The sequence below is a fragment of the Bos indicus genome, chromosome X (assembly GCF_029378745.1).
Source record: "Bos indicus isolate NIAB-ARS_2022 breed Sahiwal x Tharparkar chromosome X, NIAB-ARS_B.indTharparkar_mat_pri_1.0, whole genome shotgun sequence".
Classification (NCBI taxonomy): Eukaryota; Metazoa; Chordata; class Mammalia; order Artiodactyla; family Bovidae; genus Bos; species Bos indicus.
In genome coordinates, this window is record NC_091789.1 from 33,406,195 (window position 1) to 33,432,212 (window position 26,018).

At 48.9% G+C, this 26,018-nt stretch overlaps 2 protein-coding genes across 2 annotated transcripts in view; both read left to right on the plus strand.

Moving 5' to 3' along the window:
- Positions 1 to 18,364, plus strand: part of LOC139181473 (melanoma-associated antigen 8-like) — a 92,324-nt gene extending 73,960 nt beyond the window's left edge. The window contains exons 2-5 of the mRNA XM_070785001.1: positions 15,475 to 15,593; positions 17,154 to 17,229; positions 17,381 to 17,442; positions 17,517 to 18,364. Of these exons, the coding sequence (XP_070641102.1) occupies positions 15,475 to 15,593; positions 17,154 to 17,229; positions 17,381 to 17,442; positions 17,517 to 18,364 (1,105 nt within the window). The remainder of the gene's footprint in view (positions 1 to 15,474; positions 15,594 to 17,153; positions 17,230 to 17,380; positions 17,443 to 17,516) is intronic.
- A 5,135-nt stretch (positions 18,365 to 23,499) lies between these two features.
- On the plus strand, positions 23,500 to 25,719 carry LOC139181160 (melanoma-associated antigen 10-like). Its single transcript, XM_070784032.1, has 3 exons — positions 23,500 to 23,997; positions 24,149 to 24,210; positions 24,285 to 25,719. Exon 3 carries the CDS (start codon positions 24,344 to 24,346, stop codon positions 25,130 to 25,132), a length of 789 nt encoding a protein of 262 aa, XP_070640133.1. The 5' UTR covers positions 23,500 to 23,997; positions 24,149 to 24,210; positions 24,285 to 24,343; the 3' UTR covers positions 25,133 to 25,719.
- The last annotated feature ends 299 nt before the right edge of the window (positions 25,720 to 26,018 follow it).

Sequence of the window (26,018 nt, forward strand, 5' to 3'; positions counted from 1 at the left end):
TCAAGACACTTTGGAAATATTTATCTTGGAGGCTCAGGGATTCCTGAGACTTTGGGGATGAGAGAATTAGCATCACTGTCCCTTTCTCCGGGCCTTAAGTCAGCTTCGTACAGCATCTGGGCACCCCTCAACCTGGCTAGTCAGCTCTGAATGCCTCTGCCCAACAGCTCAACGCAGAGGCTAAGTCCCAAACCAGTAGCCATCTGAACTTTTGCCCCAGGGGATGACAGACAGCTTGTAATTGTGGATCTGAATCCAAATGAGAATGCTCTCCTGACAGTAAACCACTAGTTACAAAGGCTTCGAATGAACTATCATATCTGGATATAAGATCAGCTCCCTGGTACCTGCCTGTGATTGTCCAGCAAGCCTCTTAGTATCCCCATCTCTCATGGCAGGAGGAAAATGTACACCCAAGCCCTCCAGGCCCGATAGCAGGGCTGTACATACCTCAACTCACTTCACCCCCACCATGACCCCAAGAAGTGGCTTCCTGTCCAGGGCCTTGTGCTTCTCCTAATGGGCACCTGGCCATCTCCATGGCCAGCGAGTGGGTAGTGGATGTGGGAGTGGGGGGCTGGACTGGGCTTCCAGGTTGCCATCACATGGGGTCTTGAGTAGCTACATCTCGATGCCTCTCTTCAGGCAGCTAGGGGAAGCCTTGCCTAAACTTCAGTGCGTTAGATCTCTGCTGCTACAAGTCACCACAAACTTGGGGCATCAGCAATGCCCATTTATCACCTCTCAGTTTCTGTGGGTCAGGAGTCTAGGCATGGTTTGGTTGGATCTTCTCCTCAGGGTCCAAAGGATACAACCAGGCTGTAAGTTGGGCTGGGTTCTCATCTGGGGACTTTACCGGAGAAAACCTGCTTCTGAGTTTACTGAAGTTATTAGCAGTACCAACCCTGGTGGCTGTGGGACTCAGGGCTCCGGGCTATTGCTGGGCGCCATGCTCAGCTTCTAGAGGTCACACACTGCCCCACCATGTGGTCATCTCTCATCATGGCAGCTTACTATTTCAAAGCCACACAGAGTCTCTTTCTTCAGTCTTCTAAGTTACCTAAGTTACCTGCTAACATCTATCACTTTCGCACATACTGTAACCCAGCCAAGGGAGTGACATCATAGTCTCTAACATCTTCCATTGATTGGAAGCAAGACACAGGTGCCACCTACACTGAAAGGGAAAGGATGTACAATGATGTGATATGAGGATTTCTGTAGTTTTTGTCTCCCACACTCAGACACTTCCTTTTGTATTTGATTCAGATTATAGGATTTGTTTTCCTTTTTGATCCATCTTGCAGAGTCTGAACTTGGCCTAGATTTCTGTTACTGATCCCCAATTGCTTACCCCCTACACTCTCTCTTTCCAGATGCTCTTATACAATGTAACTGAACATATCAGTGGCAACCAGCTTTCATGAATGAATGCCATCTACAGTCTAAGGACACCAACTGAGAAAGGGTTAGAGTGAGAAACCAATCGTCTAAGGTCACACAGATTACAATACAGGTGAAATGTGACCTGGGTCCACTTTGATTCCAAATCCAATCAATGCCTATTAGGATAGCGATAATAATTCCTTACATCTCCAGGATCAATAGCAAAATAACGCGTTAAATTGCAATTAGTAAATTCAACCGTACTATGGAAATATCTACTACAATTTTCATTCACTGAGTTGCCATATGATCCACCAATTTTACACCTGGGCAAAGGGAGGATGAAAATATAATTGAGGGAAATACGCACACCACTATGTTAATAGTAGCAGTATTCCCAACACACAAGAAATAGAAAAAAAAAAACATAAATTTAACAACAAAAGACGGATGCATAAAGATGTGGCACATATATACAATGGAATATACATGATTTTGACTAATAGGATTTGGAGAAAAATGGATGAATATTAATTAAAACTAAAAGTGAAGTCAGAAAATCAAACATCATATGATACCATGAATATGGTATCACTTTTGCCATGTGAGAGAAACGTGTCAGCAATGAGGCCACCCGCACTCCCTAGCTGTGTTATTTCAAATCTCTTTAGGAAATGACAATCTCCACACCAAGGCAGGCCTTGAACCAGGAAACAACACAAGTGCACCCAGGGATGGGGGACAGATTGGGCTGGAAGAGCTTTGAAAAGTCACCTGGTCTTCACCTGTCCCCGCAGGGGTTTTCCCACCTCCAGCCTCTGTCCTTAGAGTTGCCTTACCTTTGGACCACAGCACCTTCAGACCAGCAGAAAAGAGGGGTGGGATTGCTTGCTGGGGCAGAGGATACTGGGAAAAAAAGGGAGGAGACACAGCCCCCACGCAGTTTGTTCTGGCTCTTTACACACTCATTTACAGCCATGGAAGGCAACTTTCATGAAGGTTCTTGTTCCCCAAGAGACACATGTACCCCAGTGTTCATCGCAGCACTGTTTATAATAGCCAGAACATGGAAGCAACCTAGATGTCCATTGGCAGATGAATGGATAAGAAAGCCGTGGTACATATACACAATGGAGTATTACTCAGCTATTAAAAGGAATGCATTTGAATGAGTTCTAATGAGGTAGATGAAACTGGAGCCTATTATACAGAGCGAAGTAAGTCAGAAAGAAAAACACCAGTATAGTATATTAATGCATATATATGGAATTTAGAAAGATGGTAATTATGACCCTATATTCGAGATAGCAAAAGAGACACAGATATAAAGAACAGACTTTTGGACTCTGTGGGAGAAGGTGATGGAGGGATGATTTAAGAGAATAGCATTGAAACATGTATATTACCATATGTGAAATAGACTGCCAGTCAAGGTTTGATGCATGAGACAGGGCACTCAGGGTATTGGGATGACACAGAGGGATGAAATGGGGAGGGAGGTGGGAGGGGGGGTTCAGGATGGGGGACACATGTACACCCATGGCTGATTTACACCAATGTATGGCAAAAACCACTACAATATTGTAAAGTAATTAGCTTCTAATTAAAATAAATTAATTAATTAAAAAATAACCCAACATCTAAGGAATATAAGCACTCCTTAAGAAAATCACACTGAGTGAACTATACTGAAGAAGGCCAAATTAAAGAACCATACAGAACAAGAATTTAAAGTATGTTTATTATACATCCTCAGTGTGATAAGAATTTTTAAAACATGAAGCTTCAGTAAGTTGCTATACTAAAAGAATCAAGTACAAATATTGAGCATGAGAAAGAAAATTTGCCCCAAATCTAGTCAAAGAATGTTTTGTGTCATGTAATTAAAATTTCATATCAAACAAGAAAAAAGAAAGAGTCAGAGGCTCTTCCAGGCTGAGAAACTGACACCTTCACTTTCACAGTTATAGAATAGATAGCTAATAAGGACCTATTGTATAGCACATGGAACTCTACTCAATACTCTGTAATATTCTCTATACGGGAAAATAATAAAAAAAATAGAGGATATGTGTATGTATGTATGTATATATATATACATATATATATATATAACCGATTCACATTGTTGTACACCTGAAACTAACACAACATTGTAAGTCAATTGTACTCTAATAAAAATTCAAAAATAAACTGCACCTGAAAAAAAAAAAAGAAAAGAAAATCAAGAAGTGCTGCCGCCTTGTGGGCATTTCTCCCAAAAGCACAATTCAAATCCAGGCTTCTGGGAACTGAATCCTCCCAAGGCCTTAGGGGCTGTAAATGACGCCTGCTCTCAAAAATGGGCCTTGAGAAGGATACTCAAGGAAAACGATGAAAGGGACAGGTTGTCAGGAAGCCTATTTCAGCCAGGAAAATTTACTCACCCACATTATAAGAGGAAAAGTGTAGAATCACAGGAAATCATCCCACCTAGCATCTCTTTCCTGACAAACGCAAACAAAAGGTCATAGGGGGAACCACCTGCTCCCAGGCAAGGCGTCCATCATCACTGAGTCTGCACACAGGTATACTTGGGAGGGCCGACAGCAAGGGGACCATTCTAGCCCACTGGCATGGGTGTAACTGGAACCAGCCACAGTGGGGACATCATGAGAGGACATAACGCCAAAAGGACCAGACCTAGCATATGGTGCCACACTCTCCCCATGGGGTGTACACGTGGAGACACCTCCACTGAAAAAGGCGTGCATCCCGATGGTCCCTGTCGCACTATTTTAAAGAGGCCAAACATGGAGGCAACAATTATCTCCTGGACATGACTGCATCCAGGAGATGCGACGCCCAGTTACAAGCTCATGTTCCTCGGCCATAGATCAGAATGAAGTCTTTGAGCTGCATGGATGGATCCAACTAAATGAAGGAATGCACACAGTGGGAGACAAAAACCTCACCACAGAACCATTCATAGGTGAACTCGACCACCTGAAACAGATGGACTTATTTAAAAAGGAGGAACAGACACAGAGTTAGCAAACAGACCTAGTGTTACCAAGGGGACAAAAGATGGAGGCATAAAACAGGAGGATGCACTTACCCTACACACACTCACATATGTAAACTAGGTCACCAAAAAAAACTTACTTACCATATAGCACAGAGAACTGTGGTCCACGACACTGTGTAATACCCTATCCATGCAAGGATCTAGAAAAGACTGGATATACCTCCACCTATGCTTGAATCAAGGTGTTGTACAAATGCAACAAACACATCATTGTCCATCAACTATACTCCAACGTGAATAGACATTATTTAACTGCTGTAAAAAACGACTACATTGAAACATGTATAATATCAAATATGAAACGAGTCGCCAGTCCAGGTTCAATGCATGATACTGGATGCTTGGGGCTGGTACACTGGGACGACCCAGAGGGATGGTACAGGGAGGGAGGAGGGAGGAGGGTTCAGGATGGACAACACGTGTATACCTGTGGCAGATTCATGTTGATATATGGCAAAACCAATACAATATTGTAAAGTTAAAAAAAAAAATGACTACTCTAGTCCCCTCAGGCCTGGGGAATCAGACTTGGGTCACATCGCTGGAGCCTGAGCAGCTTCGCCTCCCTCGGCTGGATGCTCCTGGGGCTGAGCACGATGTGCACCCATGATCCTCTCACCTTAGACCTGTCTGTACTCCCTTCTGGAGCAAAGCACAATCTCCAGACCCAGTTTGTCCCCGCAGGATTCAAATAATCCTAGGGCAACCAGAGAATGCAGGACATATTGGGATGGAAGAGCTTTGCAAAGCTGGCTGGTCTGCACTTCTCCCATTGTGGGGGTTCCCACCTCTGGCCTCGGACCTTAGAGTCACCTTACCTCTGGAAGGCGGCACCTTCAGAGGAGCAAATGGAGAGGTTAGGATTGGTCTCAGAGTGGGGATGGATTGGAGGGGCTGAACAGTAATGAGGATACTACAAAGAAAACACAGCCCACTGGCAGTGTGCTCTGGCACTTATCGCTCACATTTACAACCCAGCAAACCAATTTTCAGGAAGGCTCTCCTTCCCCAAATAGAGGGTTGAAAATCAGGAAGTGCTGCCGTCTTATGCCTGTTTCTCACAGCAACACCACTCAACCTGGGGCTTCTGGGAACGGAATACTCAGAAGGCTTAAGGGGTTGTAAGTAACACCTGTCTTCAAGCATGGCACTTGTACTGGATACAACCACAAACTCCAGGAGGGACAGGCTTTCAAGAAGCGCTTTTCATGGGAAATTTTACTCACTCTAAGTATAAAAGGAAAAATATAAAATCACAGGGAATTAGGGCAGCCAGAACCCAACACTTGTCTCTCCATGATGCAAAGAACATTCCAAGGAGGAATCACCTGCTGCCAGTCAAGGTGGCCTACATCAAACACTCTGCACACATTTTGTGTTGGGGAGGAATAAAACAGAGGGATCGCTCCTAGCACACTCTTAGGTGGGAAACTGGAATCAGCCATAGTGGGGAACAGCGTGGGGAGACTTAACGCCTGAATAACTGAGGTAGCCTTTGATGCGGCACTCCTCCCCACTATATGTATGCTTGAAGACACCTCTGGTACAAAAGACATGTGAACCCCAACAATCCCTGCCACCCTTTTTAAAAGAGGCAAGCTGTGATTCAACCATAATGTCTCTGACAGATGATTGCATCCAGGAGATGAGATGCCCAGTTATAAGTGGGTGTAGCTCAGCCATAGGTCAGAATGAAATGAAACCATCTGCAGCTACAGGGATGGGTCCTACTAAGTGGAAGAAATCAGACAGAGGAAGACAAAGACTGCACGCTATCATTCAGAGGTGAAATTGACCACCTGAAACAGACAAATTCATTCAAAAAGGAGGAATAAACACAGAGTAAGCAAACAGACTTAGTGTCAACCAGGGGACAAAAGAGTAGGGATAAAACATGAGGATGCACTTCCCATGCACACTCACATATGTAAACTAGGTCCACTTTCTTTAAGGTCCAGCTCTCACACCCATACATGACTACTGGAAAACCATAGCTTTGACTAGATGGACCTTTTTGGAGAAAGTAGTGTCTCTGCTTTTTATTATGCTGTCTAGGTTGGTCATAAGTGGCAGGAGGAAACAAATAAGTGTCAATTTTTCCCTGCATTGGGGTCTTTTCCAATGAGTCAGTTCTTTGCAACAGGCGGCCAAAGTACTGGAGCTTCAGCTTCAGCATCAGTCCTTCCAATGAGTATTCAGGGTTGATATCCTTTAGGATTGACTGGTTTGATCTCCTTGCATCCAAGGGACTCTCAAGAGTCTTCTCCAGCATCAATTCTTCCATTCTCAGGCTTTTTTATTGTACAGATCTCACATCCATACACGACTACTGGAAAAACCATAGCTTGACTATATGGATCTTTGTCGGCAAAGTAATGTCTCTGCTTTTTAATTCGCTATCTAGGTTTTTCGTCCAAGGAGCAAGTGTCTTTTAATTTCAAGTGAAAGAGGACAGTGGAAAAGTTGGTGTAAAACTCAACATTCCAAAAACTAAGGTCATGGCATATTGTCCCATCACTTCATGGCAAATAGATGGGGAAACAACGGATACAGTGAGGGACTTTATTTTGGGGGGCTGCAAAATCACTGCAGATGGTGACTGCAGCCATGAAATGAAAAGACGCTCGCTCCTTGGAAGAAAAGCTATGACCAACCTAAACAGCATATTGAAAATAGAGACATTACTTTGCCAACAAAGGTCCATCTAGTCAAGGCTATGGTTTTTCCAGTAGTCATGTATGGATGTGAGAGCTGGACCATAAAGAAAGCTGAGCACCAAAGAATTGATGCTTTTGAACTGTGTTGTTGGAAAAGACTCTTTAGAATCCCTTGGACTGTAAGGAGGTCAAACTCATCCATCGTAAAGGAAATCAGTTCTGAATATTCATTCATTGGAAGTACTAATGCTGAAGCTGAAACTCCAATACATAGGCCACCTGATGCAAAGATATGACTCATTGGAAAAGACCCTGATGCTGGGAAAGATTGAAGGCAGAAGGAGAAGGGGCCGACACAGGGTGAGATGGTTGGATGGCATTACCGACTGGATGGTCATGAGTTTAAGCAAGATCCAGGAGTGGTGATGAACAGGGAAGCCTGGTGTGCTGCAGTTCATGGGGTCACAAAGAGTCGGACATGACTGAGCAACTGAACTGAGCTGATACTTTCCTGTGTACATACACAGGCAGGACAAGCTACAATTATGTTGATGCCCCCAAGGACTTCCCTGTAGCTCAATTGGTAAAGAGTTTGCCCGCAATGCAGGAGACCAGAGTTCGATCCCTGGGTTGGGAAGATCCTCTGGAGAAAGAAATAGTAATCCACTCCAGTAGTCTTGCCTGGAGAATTCCATGGACAGAGAAGCCTCGTGGGCTACAGTTGGTGGGGTCGCAAAGAGTTGGACACGACTGAGCGACTAACACACACACACCACACACACAGATAAATATATAGTTTATTATGTGTGATAATGTTAATCAGTTCTCTTAAGGCCAGTTCTTGGAAGTATGCTAGGCATAGACTTGGGACTGAGAGCGTAACAGGCAGGAGGGTTAGAGGGTCCCCAAGCCGAGGAAATAGGCAGCAAGTGTCAGAATTTTCTCCCCCTCTCTTAAGCGGCAGGAGGAAACAAACTACAAGTGTCAGACTTTTTTTCCTTCTCTATACAAAGTAAAAGGAGGTTTCTTTTAAAATTCCGCATTTCCATGATGATACCTGTTACCACCTGAACTTAACTTCTCTCAAACCTTTAGCTAACCAATGTGTTTTTCCTATGGAAATACTTCTCTTAAGCAATGTTATTGAACTTATTTCATTATTTACTTTAAACTCTGTCTTTCTTCAAGTAGGTTCCACCCAAGACTCAGAGGGGATAATAGCTCAACAAACCAGTATGTTTTACTCATGGAAATGTTCACTTAAGCTATGTTAATTAAACTATGTATTTGCTTGGAAACCAGCCTTTCTTCAAGATTCATGTGAATTGTTTTATGGATCAGGATGACTCATCTTGTGCCAAATGCATGTTGTGGGTGAGGGGCCTGGTGCCACTCTCTCAGTTTCGAGGCATTCCTTTCTCTAATGAGCAGCTTGCTGATAGGGCTTCCCTGGTGGCTCAGAGGTAAAGCCTCTGTGTGCAATGTGGGAGACCCAGGTTTGAGCCCTGGATCAGGAAGCTCCCCTGGAGAAGGAAATGCCAACCCACTCCAGTACTCTCGCCTGGAAAGTTCCATGGGCTACAATCCATGGGGTCGCAAAGAGTTGGACACAACTGAGCGACTTCACTTTCACTTTTGACTTTTCAATAGGTATATAACTTCTTGCTCTAAACAAACAAGGGTGCACTCTTTCTGCCGCCTTCTGATGTCTATGTCAGAAGCTTTCTCTATCTCTTTCATACTTTAATAAAAACTTTACTACACAAAGCTCTGAGAGATCAAGCCTTGTCACTGGCCCTGGATCGAATTCCTCTCTGCAGGCCAAGAATCCTGGCGTCACTCACGGCTCATAGGGACAACCTTTCAGTATTGGCTCAAGATGAAGCATTTTATGGCATGGCTGCAGTCAGGTCATCAGTCAGTTCGCCTTTTCCCTCTGGAGGCAGTTACAGTATCTGTAAAACTCAGAAATGTGGGACTTCCCTTGTGATCCAATGGTTAGGAATTTGCCTTCAAATGCAGGGGACATGGGTTTGATCCCTGGTCAGGGAAGTGAGATCCCACAAGTTATACAGCAGCTAAGCCTGCGTGCCACATCAAAAGATCCCACATCCACAACAAAGATCCCATGTGCCACAACTAAGGCTTGATGCACTCAAATAAATACTTTTCAAAAAAAAAAAAAAAAAAGAGGAAAAGGGAAAATGGTAGGGAGACAGATGAAAAGAAATGGGTCATGAGTTAATAACTGATGAACTTCAGTGATGAGCACGTGAGTTTTATTATTCTCTTTTCTTTACTTTTGTGTATGCTTGATCAATTACCGCAATCAAAAATTTAAAATATAGACTTAAAAAGACAAAAGGATGAGTGAACTATAATGCCATCTAGCATAGCAGGAAGTCAGCAGAGAATGTCTAAAGTTGAGAACTACATTAAAAAGTTAATATAGATATAAGCACAGTATTTACAAAGATCGAGGCAAACTATCAGACAAACTGAAACTAGAAACGCTGAAAATGAGAAAGGGATGCTGATGGGAAGGGCATAGGACCTTTGATTTGTATTATGTGCCTTTTGTTCTCCCTGACTTTCATTCCGGGTTGAATTGTGTCTGCCCACAACCCACTGCCCCAAAAAAGATTTTTTGAAGTCCTCATCCCTAATAATTCCACATGTGACCTTATCTGGAAATACGGTTATTACAGAGGTAATCAAGGTAAAATCAGGTCAGTAAGGTGGAATGTAATCTAATGTGACTGATGTCCTTATAAAAAGGGGGAAATTTGCACCCAGAAGGCAGGCACATACAGAAAGAAAATGTCAACCTGAAGATGGAGGATTGGAATGATGCATCGACAAGACAATGAATAGCAAAAAATGCCAGTAAACCACCAGCAGCTGGATGGGGTAAGGAAAGATCCTTCTCTTACTGGTTTCAGAAGGTGCAAAGCTCTGCAAATACCTTGATTCCAGACTTCCTGTTTCCATATAGTGAGAGAATACATTTTTGTTGTTCTAAGCCATGTAGTTTGTGGTATTTAGTCACAGTAACCCTAGAAAAGAAACACAACTTAAAAACATTTCAAAATGCAATGCGATTGATGAGCTATGCTGAAGGTAAGCTAAAATAGAAAATTACTTGCACCAGTTGGCATAATTCTATTGGTTTTGTTATTATTTCGCTGGGAAGTAGCAGCAGAAGGACAAGAGTGAGAGCAAATGCAGGGGGCTCATGAGAGAGCAGCTTGGGTGACAGTGGTTAAGAGTGAGGGCATGAGAGAACTGATTTTAGTCAGAGTGGGATCCCAAAGTTTAAGATGTTTGAGGTGGAGCAGATCGTGAGAATGAAAAGTCGAGAATGTGGCTGTGCAGGTGGGGAGCTGAGGTGCAGAGAAGAGAGATTGTCAGAGGCAAGGGAGAAGTCAAGGAACTATGAGTAGCGTGGGCTGCCCAGGTAGATACTAAAGTCAACCAGGATGATGGCAGGACTCAGGATGCCAAGGACACCAGTGAGCCAGGTGCCTGAGTCTTCCATGAATGAAGAAGGACCAATAAGTGCTGTGTAACCACAATCTCAGTGGCTGTAAAGACCACCCATTTATTACCTCATAGCTTCTTTGGGTCAGAAGTCTGGGTGCAGGTTAACTGGGTCTTCTGCTCAGGGTTTCACAAAGCTGCAGTCGATGTGCTAGCCAGGGCTATGTTCTCATCTGAGGCCCTGGGTTCTCTTCCAACTGATTCTTATTGTTGACAGAGTTCAGTTTCTTGGGGTATAGGACCGAGGTCCTCATTTTCTTGCTGGCCATCATCCAAGAATTGCTCTCAGCTCCTAGATACCACTTACAGTTCCTTGCCACACAGCCCTCTTACAGGTGCTCTCACATGGTAGTCTACTTCATCAAGGCCAGCAAGGGGAAGCTCTCTAATGCGGGGAAAGCCTGGCCCTCTTTTGTAAAGATCACCTGATGAGGTCAGAATCACACAGGATAATCTCCCTTTTGATTAAGTGAAAGTCATCTGATTAGGGACCTTAATTATATCTGCAAAAATTCCTACACCTCCCACACACACTATTGTTGGCAAACAAGTAGTCCATTCCACCCATACAACATATATTCAAGGAGAAGGGATTATACACGGACATATATACGGGGGGGGCGGGGGGGGACGGGTAGAAAACTTGGAGGCCATACAGAATTTGACCTACCACAAACGAGCCCTATCTGGAACCTCGACTCCACCAGAGAACAGACATTTTAATTCCACATTGCTCCAGTTACTTCTTACTAATGACTAATTATTGCTATCCAGCAACTTGGGATTTTCTCCTCCTAGCAGGCTATCACCTAAATTCTGTGAGGCTTAGTTTCCTGGCATCTGGAGAAACAGAGAATCTGGCCCCTGTCATTGGCCACTGTATACGCCAGCATCCACTGGACTGTGATGTAGCAGTACATCCCATGTGGCCCTCGAAGACAGCACATCTTCATGCTGGCTTCCAATGAGGTGTCGTCATCCTAGCCTGGTTCCTAGCTACACCGTCCACAGCAACATCCTTTGGAGGGTGACTTTTTCTTTCTCTGCCACAATCACTACTTCTTCTTGGGGACACAGGTAAGCTCAGCTGCTTTCCTATGCTACTTTAGTGCCACAGGAAGCACAGGGAGCTGCCTCCGGCAATTCCACAGCAGAGCCATGCTGGTGGGAGAGGACTTCTAAGACTGAACACTGTTCAGGGTACAGTCCAGCGAGGGATCACAAGTTCCTCTGACCTGGGATTTCTATCATCCTCCCACCTTTGACCCTAACTCCTGGGGTGAGGGCATAACACATGGGTCTGTTGGTCAACATCCCCAAATATCCTGCCACAGCAGAAGGATGAGGATTCAGGGAGAATTCAAGGTTTGTTTCAATCCGATCTGGGATCTTCAGATGGGCACTCCGTAAAGTCAACCTCTGCCTCTTCCATTCACTGCTGTATGCACAGGGCTGGCACAATGTGTTGGACTTCGAGGAATCACTGAGATGAGCAGCACAATCAGAAGTACTTGAGTGAGAAGGCAGAGCAGCCAAGATTGTGCTCAGCGCGCTGCCAGTGAGGGCTCTCACCCTGCACAGAGCAGCAGGTAGCACCCTTGTCTCTGGGCATGTGAACTGAATCTGAGGAGCCCAATGTGGACTGCAATTGCTACCACAAGTGCTGGGCACCAAGGGCCCCGTTCCAGGCAGTGACTGTCTCAGGATGTGCTAGACGGGTCTCTAACTGCCTGGGGAGTGGCTGGTGCACGGATCTGGATCTGGGCTGCCAGGAGGTGGATGATACAGCAGGACTAGCCTGGTTTCTGCAGCTTCCCAGGTGGCACTAGTGGTGAAGAACCCGCCTGCCAATGCAGGAGACATGAGAGACAGAGGTTTGATCCCTGGGTCAGGAAGATCCTCCATCATAGGAAATGGCAACTCACTCCAGTATTCTTGCCTGGAGAATCCCATGGACAGAGGAACCTGGTGTGCTACAAAGTGTCAGACAGGACTGTAGAGACTTAGCACACACACAGCCTGGTTTCTAGCTGCGGACTCCTGGAGGGAGTGAAAGTGAATTGAATCACAACCAGAACCTGATACTGCTGAAGCAAAACCCAGTGGAACATGAGGGCACAGAAGAAGGACTGGGCATCACTGCAGCCTTGACATTTGCTGAGCTTCGGGCTTCCCTGGTGAAATGATGCTTTTGAACTGTGGTGTTGGAGAAGACTCTTGAGAGTCCCTTGGTCTGCAAGGAGATCCAACCAGTCCATCCTAAAGGAAATCAGTCCTGAATGTTCATTGGAAGGACTGATGCTGAAGCTGAAACTCCAATAGTTTGCCCTCTGATGCGAAGGACTGATTCATTGGAAAAGACCCTGATGCTGGGAAAGATTGAAGGTGGGAGGAGTAGGGGACGACAGAGGATGAGATGGTTGGATGGCATCACCAACTCGATGGGCATGAGTTTGAGTAAGCTCCGAGAGTTGGTGATGGACAGGGAGGCCTGGCGTGCTGCAGTCCATGCGGTTGCAGAGTCGGATACGACTGAGTGAACTGAACCAAACTGATTCCTGAGTCTGTGCAAATATCCACCTGATATACCAGCCAGCAAAGGCCTGACCTTTCCTTAAAAGTACTATCTCAACAGATACAAAGAGACTAAATATAGAACTGGAGTATGAGATAGATTGAAACATAGCAATAGCAGATACTCTAACAATTTAAGTATATATATGGTGGCTCAATGGTAAAAGAATCTGCCTGCAATGCAGGAGATGCAAGAGACTCGAGTTTAATCCCTGGGTCAAGAAGATCCCCTGGAGAAGGACATAACAAACCACTCCAGTATTCTTACCTAGAGAATCCCATGGACAGCGGAGCTGGTGTGCTACAGTCCATAGGGATGCAAAAAGTTGGACATGACTGAAACAATTGAGTAGCAGCAGTGTAGTCCAAAAATTAATATATAGCTAAAAATCCAAGCATACATCCACATATACATGTTCAGTACATACACTGTGGTTTGTCCATGTATGAGTATATAAGCACATATAACCATTTTTCTTTTTTAAAATCACTCAGTTGTGTCTGACTCTTTGTGAACCCATAGACTATACAGTCCATGGAATTCTCCAGGCCAGAATACTGAAGTGGGTAGCCTTTCACTTCTCCAGGGGATCTTCAAAACCAGGGATCGAACCCTGGTCTCCCTCATTGCAGGTGGATTCTTCACCAGCTGAGCCACAGGGAAGCCCAAGAATACTGCAGTGGGTAGCCTATCCCTTCTCCAGCAGATCTTCCCAACCCAGGAATTGAACTGGGTCTCCTGCACTGCGGCAGATTCTTTCCCAACTGAGCTATGAGGGAAACATCTAATCTACACAAATATTATACATACAAATCTAACACACACCTCATAGACATTTGAAATGTATTCAGCAATATGAATGAGGATTTAAACATTCATTGTTGGAGTAAAAAGGATAGCACTCCAACAGGATTAATTCTTATCACTGAGCTCTGAAGATTTGATGCTTTTGAACTGTGGTGGTGGAGAAGACTCTTGAGAGTCCTTCGGACAGCAAGGGGATCAAATCAGTCAATCCTAAATGAAATCAACCCTGAATAGAATACTCATTGGAAGGACTGATGCTGAAGTTGGAACTCCGATACTTTGGCCACTTGATGCAAAGAGCCAACTCATTGGAAAAGACTGATGCTGGGAACAATTGAAGGCAGAAGGAGAAGGGAACGACAGAGGATGAGATGGTTGGATGGCATCATCTACTCAATGGACATGAATCTGTGTAGGTTCTGGGGGTTGGTGATGGACAGGGAAGCCTGGCATGCTACAGTCCATGGAGTCCCAAAGAATCAGACACGACTGAGTGAATGAACAACAACCAACAGGTAATATTATTTAATCATCAAACCAAGGGTTCCCCTAAATCACCTGCCACTACTCAGCCACATCACCTAAAACCAAATATTTTATATAAAATGTTTTTGAAGTATGGTGAATGCTGAGGGGCCCCCATGGGAAGATGTGTAGTTCCCGTTGCTCCCCCATGGTCATGGGCACAGAGGGCCCCCATCCAGCATCTGTCCTGGGACTGCAGCTATCTATCGAGTATTAAGGAGTCCCCCTCTTGAGTGAGGATGAGGGGTTCCAGTCACCCCGGAAGAGGTTCCCATCCAATACAACTCCACTCCTACTGGGACTCCTGGAGACCCCGGTCTGGGCTGTCAGGCCGAGCCACCCCTCCTCCACCACTTCCTCAGTGACTCAGGGAGTCAGAGTTGGTCTGAGGGCACAGTCTCATGTGGACAGAGGGAGGGGCCCCCGTCCTGGAGAGACTAGAGGTTAGGACTGAGGGTGCCCAAGGGATGCATGTGCGGCCCTCCCGACAGCCGTGGGGGACCACAGGGTGTGGCGTCCAGATGTGACGTCACTGACCCCGCTGGGAGGGGAGAAGTGAGGGCCTGGGTCATGGAACTCGGGTTCAAGTCAGCAGAGTGAAGGAGCGCAGCTGTGCTAGGAGTAAAGATAGAACCCTGAAGGGGGCGCTGGGACCCCAGGACATACAGGTCGTCACTGCTTTTAGCCGTGCAAGACCCTGACAGGTTTGGAGGAACGAGCCCCTTCTCCTGCTTGCTTCTCAGGGGTCCTGGCTTGGGGAGATGCGGGTTCTAAGGCAAGCAAAGTTGGCAGCTGAGGGCGGTGCCTAGGTGAGCTGGGAGTCAAGGTGACAAAGAGAAAGAGGGTTGAGGAACCCCTGTGGGATCATCTCAGCTTTGGGAAGCCCTGGGCTTAGGAGCCCTTAAACACGTCCACAGTGTCCTCCCGGGGTTTAAGGGCAGTGAAGGCCTTGATGTGAGGGTCCTGCTTCAGGTCGACATAGGGACATCCCCGGACTTGTCAGGACTCAAGATGAGGGCCTTGACGGAGGACACAGGTAACCCCACAGGTCCTGGCACCTGCTGTCAGCCCTGGGAGACCCTGGTGGCGGCATGAGCACAGGGTCGCAGAGACACTGGAGACTTGATATACGGGAGGGGCCTCAGAGGGTGAAGGGGAGGATCTTAGGTTCTGAAAGAGTCTGGGTGAGGACCCTGAGGGAGGTCTGCAGGGACCCTGGCCCTGGGATAGGTTGAGCCCAATATGTGCGGTCTCACTTCCTGATATTCGGGTCTCAGCCTGAGGTCCTGAAACAAGGGGCAGACTTCCTGACATCCGGGTCTCAGACTGGGGACTTCGCATATGGTGCCGAGACTCAGGTGGGCCAATTCCCAGGTCCTGTGGTGTGTCAAGTTGAGGACACTGAGGGAGGAATAGGGTATCGTGGACCACAATCAGAGGAGACCTCAGAGTGCTAAGCCCGTCTCTGTTATCAGTCCAGGGTGTCCGTGGGATAGAATGAGCAAAACAGGCATGGTCCGACTTCCTGACATCCGGGTCTTGGAGAGGCGGGCCCTGGTATAAGGGGCGGGGGCTTCCGTTGGGGAGAGGCGAGAATCCCAGGTCCTGATTGGACGCAAGGTGAGGCGCCTGAAGGAGGACTGAGGGGTCCCTGTGTGAGGACCGACGGAACCCCACAGATCCCCACCCCAGTTGTTGGCCCCGGGAGCCCTTGTGGTGAGAAGAGCACACTAAGCCTGTCACACATGCAGGTCTCAGAGAGACTGGGGACTTGGTGTGAGGAGCCGGGCCTCAGGTAGGGAGAGGACAGAGCCCAGGTCCTACCAGGAGTCAAGGTGAGGACACTGAGGGAGGAGGGGAGCCCGACCCCAGAACTGAGGGGACCCTGGTAGTCCCAGGGTGGGATGACCATGTGCAGGATTTCCTGACCCCCGGTTCTCAGAGAGCCTGGGGACCTGGTGAATGTGGCGGGGTTTCAACATGGCGGACGGGACAATCGCGGGTCCTGCCTGGAGTCTAGGCTCCATGCGGGGAAGGACTGAGGCTGTTAGACCCTAAGGCAGGGAGGGATCCTTGCTCTTGCCCGGAGGGCTGGCACGGGGGCCGGTCTTGGAGGCCCCAGAGCAGGGTGAGCAGCTTATTCACCTCTTTCTTAGGGGCCTTAAAGTGAGGTGTTCTGGTGGAGGGCAGAGGCTTCAGGTCTGCAGAGGCCACACTCCCTGGATACTGAGGGAGGACTCAGCAGACGCCCGCCCCTCTGTTCAGTGCTGGGAAGCCAGATAGGATGTGAGGAGCGGTGACCCAGCATCTCCCCAGCTTAGGAACCACGGGAGGCCCTAGGCAGGTGAGGCCACATATCAGGCCCCCCCAAAAGTTTGTCCAGACATGGCTCTTGTTCTGAGTTTCCCTGCAGGCCCCCAAAGAGGGAAAGTCCAGGCCATTCCAGTGGAAAAGTGAGCACTACACGTGAGCCCCAAAGGGACTAGCCACCCAAGATCTGGGGGGACTTCACAGAGTCAACCCCTCCTACCAGCACAGAAGGCCTAGGTCTGTGCCACAGTCTACCCCCAAGGTGCCCCCTCCATTTGTCTCACAGGGGCTCCAGGAACCAGGAGGAGAAGACTGAGGTCTGAGGTCTGTGTTCTGAGGTCACAGGAGTGCCAGCAGTCAAGGTGAGGTGGGTGTCCTGAGTGTGCGCAGGGTTTCCCCATCCCAGAACAGAGGAGACCTCAAAAGGGCCTAATTCCCCCACCTTGTCAGCCCCAGAAGCTCAGGCTGTACTGGCTGCAGCCTGAGCCGGCATTTCTCTTCCTCACTTGACAGGGGACTGACCACCAAGGAGGAGCGCCCCTGTAACGCCCAAGAGCAGCCCTCAAGGAAGACCAGTAAGTGGACTCAGTCAGAGCCACCCGTGGCGCATTTCAAAACTGAGACCATTTACACTCTCTCTCTTTCCCAGGTCAGTGGTCTCCATTTTCCCCCTACCACACCCCCACTGGGCACAAGACCCCAGTCATCATGCCTGTGGTCCCGACGAATGAGCTCTGCACTTCTGAGGAAGACCTTCAGGGCCAAATCCAGGCCGAGGGCCCAGTGGAGGCGCAGCTCCTGGGGGCTGAGGCGGAGGATGCCTCAACCCCTCTGGCCTCCTTCCCTCCAGTCTCATCTTCCTCTGCCATTGGAGATGCGGAGATCTTGCTTATGCAGGCTCTGAATAGGATGACATGTGAACTACTGGAGTTCCTGATCCTCAAGTATGGCACCCAGGAGCCGATTTTCCAGGCTGAAATGCTGAATACAGTCCTCAGGGATAACCAGGCCCACTTCCCAGTGGTCTTCCGTAAAGCCACACAGTGCCTGCAGCTGGCCTTTGGCCTGGATATGAAAGAGGTGGACCACAGAGAGCACATCTATGTCATGGTCCCTGTCCTGGGCCTCACCCTCAATGAGATGCAGAGGGATGAGCAGAGCATACCAAAGGCTGGCCTCCTGGTGGCAGCCCTGAGCCTGATTATCCTAGCAGGGGACCGGATCAGTGAGGAGAAGGTCTGGGGAGCACTTAGCAAGATAGAGGTATTTCCTGGGGCACAGCACTGCATCTATGGGGAGCCCAAGGAGCTGCTGACCCAAGTGTGGGTGCGGGCGGGGTACCTGAAGTACCGGCAGGTGCGTTACAGCCACCCTGCTCGTTACGAGTTCCTGTGGGGTCCCCGGGCCTATGCAGAGACCAGCAAGCAGAAAGTCAAGGACTATCTGCGCAAGATCAATGGAAGGGGTCCCAGGTTCTTCCCACCCCGGTGGACATAGGTGTGAGGGAGGAGGAAGAGGGGCCCTGAGCCAGAGCAGCAGCCAGGCTCCTTTCAGGCCCACATCCAGCAGCTTGTCCTGGGGGTAGGAAGGGAGGCTGATGCTTCCCTCTGTGTTTGAAGAGGGAGCATTCAGCCTTCTCAGTCGTGACGGCTGGGAGAGTTGGGGGAACTGGTGTGTAGCATCTTTGGTTCCTGTTCGCTACAATGACATGGAGATCCACTTCTGTTTCCTTTAGAAATTTTTCAAATGTTATTCCTTGTAATAGAAGGCCTAACGAGCTTCAGTGTCCAACTATGTCAGTAACGTTGATCACAGTGTGTTTGTGGTCACCAGTTCAAGAACATGAGTTTTGCTGTTTTGTAAAAGTGATTGTGAACTCTCATTTTATTTTGTCACCCTGAACAAGATTACATGGACTTGGAATATAACTATTTTGGAAATATGATACTACTTAGTAAGAATTAAGAAATAAAATGTATTTGAGGTGAGTTCCTCTGTACTTCTTGTCTGTCATTTTATACAGCTAATCTATCTCTGTTCAATTGGAGTTTTTCAAGTAATTATTTAAGAAAGTACAAAAAAGCCTGATTTCTGCAGCTTCCCAGGTGGCACTAGTGGTGAAGAACCCGCCTGCCAATGCAGGAGACATGAGAGACACAGGTTTGATCCCTGGGTCAGGAAGATCCTCCATCATAGGAAATGGCAACTCACTCCAGTATTCTTGCCTGGAGAATCCCATGGACAGAGGAACCTGGTGTGCTACAAAGTGTCAGACAGGACTGTAGAGACTTAGCACACACACAGCCTGGTTTCTAGCTGCGGACTCCTGGAGGGAGTGAAAGTGAATTGAATCACAACCAGAACCTGATACTGCTGAAGTAAAACCCAGTGGAACATGAGGGCACAGAAGAAGGACTGGGCACCACTGCAGCCTTGACATTTGCTGAGCTTCGGGCTTCCCTGGTAAACTGATGTTTTTGAACTGTGGTGTTGGAGAAGACTCTTGAGAGTCCCTTGGTCTGCAAGGAGATCCAACCAGTCCATCCTAAAGGAAATCAGTCCTGAATGTTCATTGGAAGGACTGATGCTGAAGCTGAAACTCCAATACTTTGGCCACCTGATGTGAAGGACTGACGCATTGGAAAAGATCCTGATGCTGGGAAAGATTGAAGGTGGGAGGAGTAGGGGATGACAGAGGATGAGATGGTTGGATGGCATCACTGACTCGATGGACATGAGTTTGAGTAAGCTCCGAGAGTTGGTGATGGACAGGGAGGCCTGGCGTGCTGCAGTCCATGCAGTCACAGAGTTGGATACGACTGAGTGACTGAACTGAACCGAACTGATTCCTGAGTCTGTAAAAATATCCACCAGATATACCAGCCAGCAAATGCCTGACCTTTCTTAAAAAAGTACTATCTCAACAGATACAAAGAAGAGACTAAATATAGGACTGGAGTATGAGATAGATTGAAACATAGTAATAGCAAATACTCTAACAATTTAAGTATATATATGGTGGCTCAATGGCAAAAGAATCTGCCTGCAATGCAGGAGATTCAAGAGACTCGAGTTCAATCCCTAGGTCAAGAAGATCCCCTGGAGAAGGAAATAGCAAACCACTCCAGTATTCTTGCCTAGAGAATCCCATGGACAGAGGAGCTGGTGTGCCACGTCTGGGCTGCAAAAAAGTTGGACACGACTGACGCAATTGAGCAAAAGCAGTGTAGCCCAAGAATTAATATATAGCTAAAAATCCAAACATACACCCACATATACATGTTTAGTGCATACATTGTGGTTTGTGCATGTATGAGTATATAAGCACTGCTGCTACTGCTGCTGCTAAGTCCCTTCAGTCATGTCCGACTCCGTGCGACCCCATAGACGGCAGCCCATCAGGCTTCCCTGTCCCTGGGATTCTCCAGGCAAGACCACTGGAGTGGGTTGCCATTTCCTTCTCCAATGCATGAAAGTGAAAACTGAAAAGTGAAAGTGAAGTCTCTTGGTCGTGTCCGACTCTCAGCGACCCCATACACTGGAGCCCACCAGGCTCCTCAGTCCGTGGGATTTTCCAGGCGAGAGTATAACCATTTTTCTTTTTTAATGTCACTCAGTCGTGTCTGACTCTTTGTGAACCCATGGACTATACAGTCCATGGAGTTCTCCAGGCCAGAATACTGGAGTGGGTAGCCTTTCCCTTCTCCAGGGGACCTTTCCAACCCAGGGATTGAACCCAGGTCTCCCGCATTGCAGGTGGATTCTTCACCAGCTGAGCCACAAGAGAAGCCCAAGAATACTGGAATGGGTAGCCTATCCCTTCTCCAGCAGATCTTCACAACCCAGGAGTTGAACCAGGTCTCCTGCATTGCACACAGATTCTTTACCAACTGAGCTATGAGGGAAACATATAATCTACACACATATATACATACAAATCTGACAGACACCTCATAGACATGTGAAATGTATTCATCAATATGAATGAGGATTAAACAGTGAAAAGGACAGCACTCCCACAGGATCAACTCTTATGGCTGAATGGTGAAGAATTGATGCTTTCGAACTGTGGTGTTGGAGAAGACTCTTGAGAGTCCCCTGGACAGCGAGGAGATCAAATCAGTCAGTTGTAAGGAAATCAACCCTGAATACTCATTGGAAGGACTGATGCTGAAGTTGAAGCTCCAATACTTTGTCCACTTGATGAGAAGAGCCAACTCATTGGAAAAGACTCTGATGCTGGGAACAATTGAAGGCAAGAGGAAAAGGGGACAAGAGAGGATGAGATGGTTGGATGGCATCACAAACTCAATGGACATGAGTTTGTTCAAACTCTGGGAAATAGTGAAGGACAGGGAAGCCTGGCACGCTGCAGTCCATGGAGTTGCAAAGACTTGGACACGATTGAGCAAATGAACAACCACCAACAGGTAATATTATCTAATCATCAAACCAAGGGTTCCCCTAAATCACCTGCCATACTCAGCCTCTTCACCTAAAACCAAATATTTTATACAAAATGTTTTCCAAGTATGGTGACTGCTGACGGGCCCCCACCGGAAGATGTGTGGTTCCCTGTGATCCCCCATGGTCATAGGCACAGCAGGCCCCCATCCAGCATCTGTCCTGGGACTGCAGCCTTCTCTCGAGTGTTAAGGAGGCCCCCTCCTGAATGAGGATGAGGGGGTCCAGTCACCCCGCAACAGAGGTTCTCATAGAATACAATTCCATTCCCACGGGGACTCCTGGAGACCCCGGTCTGGGCTGTCAGGCCGAGCCACCCCTCCTCCACCACTTCCTCAGTGACTCAGGAAGTCAGAGTCGGTTTGAGGGCACAGTCTCATGTGGACAGAGGGAGGAGCCCACATCCTGCAGAGACTCGAGATGAGGACAGAGGTTCCCCAAGGGATACATGTCCCGCCCTCCCGACAGCCATGGGGGACCATGGGGTGTGGCGCCCAGATGTGACGTCACTGACCCCGCTGGGAGTGGGGAAATGAAGGCCTGGGTCACGGAGCTTGCGTTTACGTCAGCAGAGTGAAGGAGCCCAGCTGTGCTAGGAGTCAAGGTAGAACCCTGAGGGGGGCGCTGGGAGTGCAGGACATACAGGTCGTCACTGCTTTTAGCCCTGGGAAACCCCGAGAGGCTTGTGGAAACGAGCCCCCTCTCCTGCTTGCCTCTCAGGGGTCCTGGCTTGGGGGGATGCTGGCTCTAAGGCGAGCAAAGTTGGCAGCTGAGGGCGGTGCCTAGGTGAGCTGGGAGTCAAGGTGACAAAGAGAAAGAGGGTTGAGGAACCCCTGTGGGATCATCTCAGCTTTGGGAAGCCCTGGGCTTGGAGCTGTGATATCATGTCCACAGTCTCCTCCCGGGGTCTCAGGGCAGTGAAGGCCTTGATGTGAGGGTCCTGCTTCAGGGCAACATAAGGACACCCCCGGACCTGCCAGGGCTCAAGATGAGGGCCTTGAGGGAGGACACAGGTAACCCCACAGGTCCTGGCACCTGCTATCAGCCCTGGGAGACCCTGGTGGCGGCATGAGCACAGGGTCGCAGAGACACTGGAGACTTGATATACGGGAGGGGCCTCAGAGGGTGAAAGGGAGGATCTTTGGTTCTGAAAGAGTCTGGGTGAGGACCCTGAGGGAGGTCTGCAGGGACCCTGGCCCTGGGATAGGTTGAGCCCAATATGTGCGGTCTCACTTCCTGATATTCGGGTCTCAGCCTGAGGTCCTGAAACAAGGGGCAGACTTCCTGACATCCGGGTCTCAGACTGGGGACTTCGCATATGGTGCCGAGACTCAGGTGGGCCAATTCCCAGGTCCTGTGGTGTGTCAAGTTGAGGACACTGAGGGAGGAATAGGGTATCGTGGACCACAATCAGAGGAGACCTCAGAGTGCTAAGCCCGTCTCTGTTATCAGTCCAGGGTGTCCGTGGGATAGAATGAGCGAAACAGGCATGGTGTGACTTCCTGACATCCGGGTCTTGGAGAGGCGGGCCCTGGTATAAGGGGCCGGGGCTTCCGTTGGGGAGAGGCGAGAATCCCAGGTCCTGATTGGACGCAAGGTGAGGCGCCTGAAGGAGGACTGAGGGGTCCCTGTGTGAGGACCGAGGGAACCCCACAGATCCCCACCCCAGTTGTTGGCCCCGGGAGCCCTTGTGGTGAGAAGAGCACACTAAGCCTGTCACACATGCAGGTCTCAGAGAGACTGGGGACTTGGTGTGAGGAGCCCGGCCTCAGTACAGTACAGGCTGTAGGGAGAGGACAGAGCCCAGGTCCTACCGGGAGTCAAGGTGAGGACACTGAGGGAGGAGGGGAGCCCGACCCCAGAACAGAGGGGACCCTGGTGGTCCCCGGGCAGGATGACCATGTGCAGGATTTCCTGACACCCGGGTCTCAGAGAGCCTGGGGACCTGGTGAATATGGCGGAGTTCCAACATGGCGGACGGGACAATCGCGGGTCCTGCCTGGAGTCTAGGCTCCATGCGGGGAAGGACTGAGGCTGTTAGACCCTAAGGCAGGGAGGGATCCTTGTTCATGCCCGGGGTGGGGAGGGTGGCGCAGGGGATGGTCTTGGAGGCTCCAGAGTAGGGTGAGCAGCTTATTCACCTCTTTCTTGGGGGCCTTAAGGTGAGGTGTTCTGGTGGAGGGCGGAGGCTTCAGGTCTGCAGAGGCTAGACTCCCCGAATACCGAGGGAGGACTCAACAGACGCCCACCCTTCTGTTCAGTGCTGGGAGGCCAAGTAGGACGTGAAGAGCGGTGACCCAGCATCTCCCCAGCCTAGGAACTGTGGGAGGCCCTAGGCAGGTGTGGCCACATATCAGGCCCCCTGGAACTTTGTCCAGATGTGGCTCTTGTTCTGAGTTTCCCTGCAGGCCCCCAAAGGGGGAAGGTCCAGGCCATTCCAGTGGAAAAGTGAGCACTACACGTGAGCCCCAAAGGGACTAGCCACCCAAGATCTGGGGGACCTCACAGAGTCAACCCCTCCCACCAGCACAGAAGGCCTAGGTCTGTGCCACAGTCTACCCCCGAGGTGCCCCCTCCATTTGTCTCACAGGGGCTCCAGGAACCAGGAGGAGAAGACTGAGGTCTGAGGTCTGTGTTCTGAGGTCACAGGAGTGCCAGCAGTCAAGGTGAGGTGGGTGTCCTGAGTGTGCGCAGGGTTTCCCCATCCCAGAACAGAGGGGACCTCAAAAGGCCCTAATTCCCCCACCTTGTCAGCCCCAGAAGCTCAGGCTGTACTGGCTGAATCCTGAGCCAGAATTTCTCTTCCTCACTTAACAGAGGACTGATCACCAAGGAGGAGCGCCCCTGTAACGCTCAAGAGCAGCCCTCAAGGAAGACCAGTAAGTGGATTCAGTCAGAGCCACCCGTGGCGCATTTCAAAACAGTGACCATTTACACTCTCTCTCTTTCCCAGGTCAGTGGTCTCCATTTTCCCCCTGCCACACCCACACTGGGCACAAGACCCCAGTCATCATGCCTGTGGTCCCGACAAATGAGCTCTGCACTTCTGAGGAAGACCTTCAGGGCCAAATCCAGGCCGAGGGCCCAGTGGAGGCGCAGCTCCTGGGGGCTGAGGCGGAGGATGCCTCAACCCCTCTGGCCTCCTTCCCTCCAGTCTCATCTTCCTCTGCCGCAGGAGATGCGGAGATCTTGCTTATGCAGGCTCTGAATAGGATGACGTGTGAACTACTGGAGTTCCTGATCCTCAAGTATGGCACCCAGGAGCCGATTTTCCAGGCTGAAATGCTGAATACAGTCCTCAGGGATAACCAGGCCCACTTCCCAGTGGTCTTCCGTAAAGCCACACAGTACATGCAGCTGGCCTTTGGCCTGGATATGAAAGAGGTGGACCACAGAGAGCACATCTATGTCATGGTCCCTGTCCTGGGCCTCACCCTCAATGAGATGCAGAGGGATGAGCAGAGCATACCAAAGGCTGGCCTCCTGGTGACGGTCCTGAGTCTGATTCTTCTAGCAGGGGACCGGATCAGTGAGAAGAAGGTCTGGGGAACACTCAGCAAGATGGGGGTATTTTCTGGGATAGAGCACTGCATCTATGGGGAGCCCAAGGAGCTGCTGACCCAAGTGTGGGTGCGGGCGGGGTACCTGCAGTACCGGCAGGTGCCTTACAGCCACCCTGCTCGTTACGAGTTCCTGTGGGGTCCCCGGGCCTATGCAGAGACCAGCAAGCAGAAAGTCAAGGACTATCTGCGCAAGGTCAAAGGAAGGGGTCCCAGGTTCTTCCCACCCCGGTGTGCATAGGTGTGAGGGAGGAGGAAGAGGGGCCCTGAGCCAGAGCAGCAGCCAGGCTCCTTTCAGGCCCACATCCAGCAGCTTGTCCTGGGGATAGGAAGGGAAGCTGATCCTTCCCTCTGTGTTTGAAGAGGGAGCATTCAGCCTTCTCAGTCGTGATGGCTGGGAGAGTTGGGGGAACTGGTGTGTAGCATCTTTGGTCCCTGTTCGCTACAATGACATGGAGATCCACTTCTGTTTCCTTTAGAAATTTTTCAAATGTTATTCCTTGTAATAGAAGGCCTAACGAGCTTCAGTGTCCAACTATGTCAGTAGCGTTGATCACAGTGTGTTTGTGGTCACCAGTTCAAGAACATGAGTTTTGCTGTTTTGTAAAAGTGATTGTGAACTCTTTATTTTATTTTGTGATCCAGAACAAGATTACATGGACTTGGAATATAACTATTTTGGAAATATGATACTACTTAGTAAGAATTAAGAAATAAAATGTATTTGAGGTGAGTTCCTCTGTACTTGTCTGTCATTTTATACAGCTAATCTATCTCTGTTCAATTGGAGTTTTTCAAGTAATTATTTAAGAAAGTACAAAAAGCCTGATTTGACTTGATAAGTGTCCCACTCCGGCTCATTTATTCCACAGACCTTCATGGAGCCTGTGCTCTGTGGAAGGCCCTGTGTTCGCAGTGGGGACACTAGAAGCAGGACACCCCAACACCTAGAGCGATGATCTAAGAGCTGCAGTCACATGAGGACGGTGGACAGACATCCCCTATTTCCACAGAACAGGGCAACCAGGGGCAGGGTCCAGGAGGATCACTTGAGTGTTGGTGCCTGGGCCAGGGTGGTTTGGGGCTTTGGGAAGCTGGGTTCATTCTGTGGGAGGTGATTGTGATGA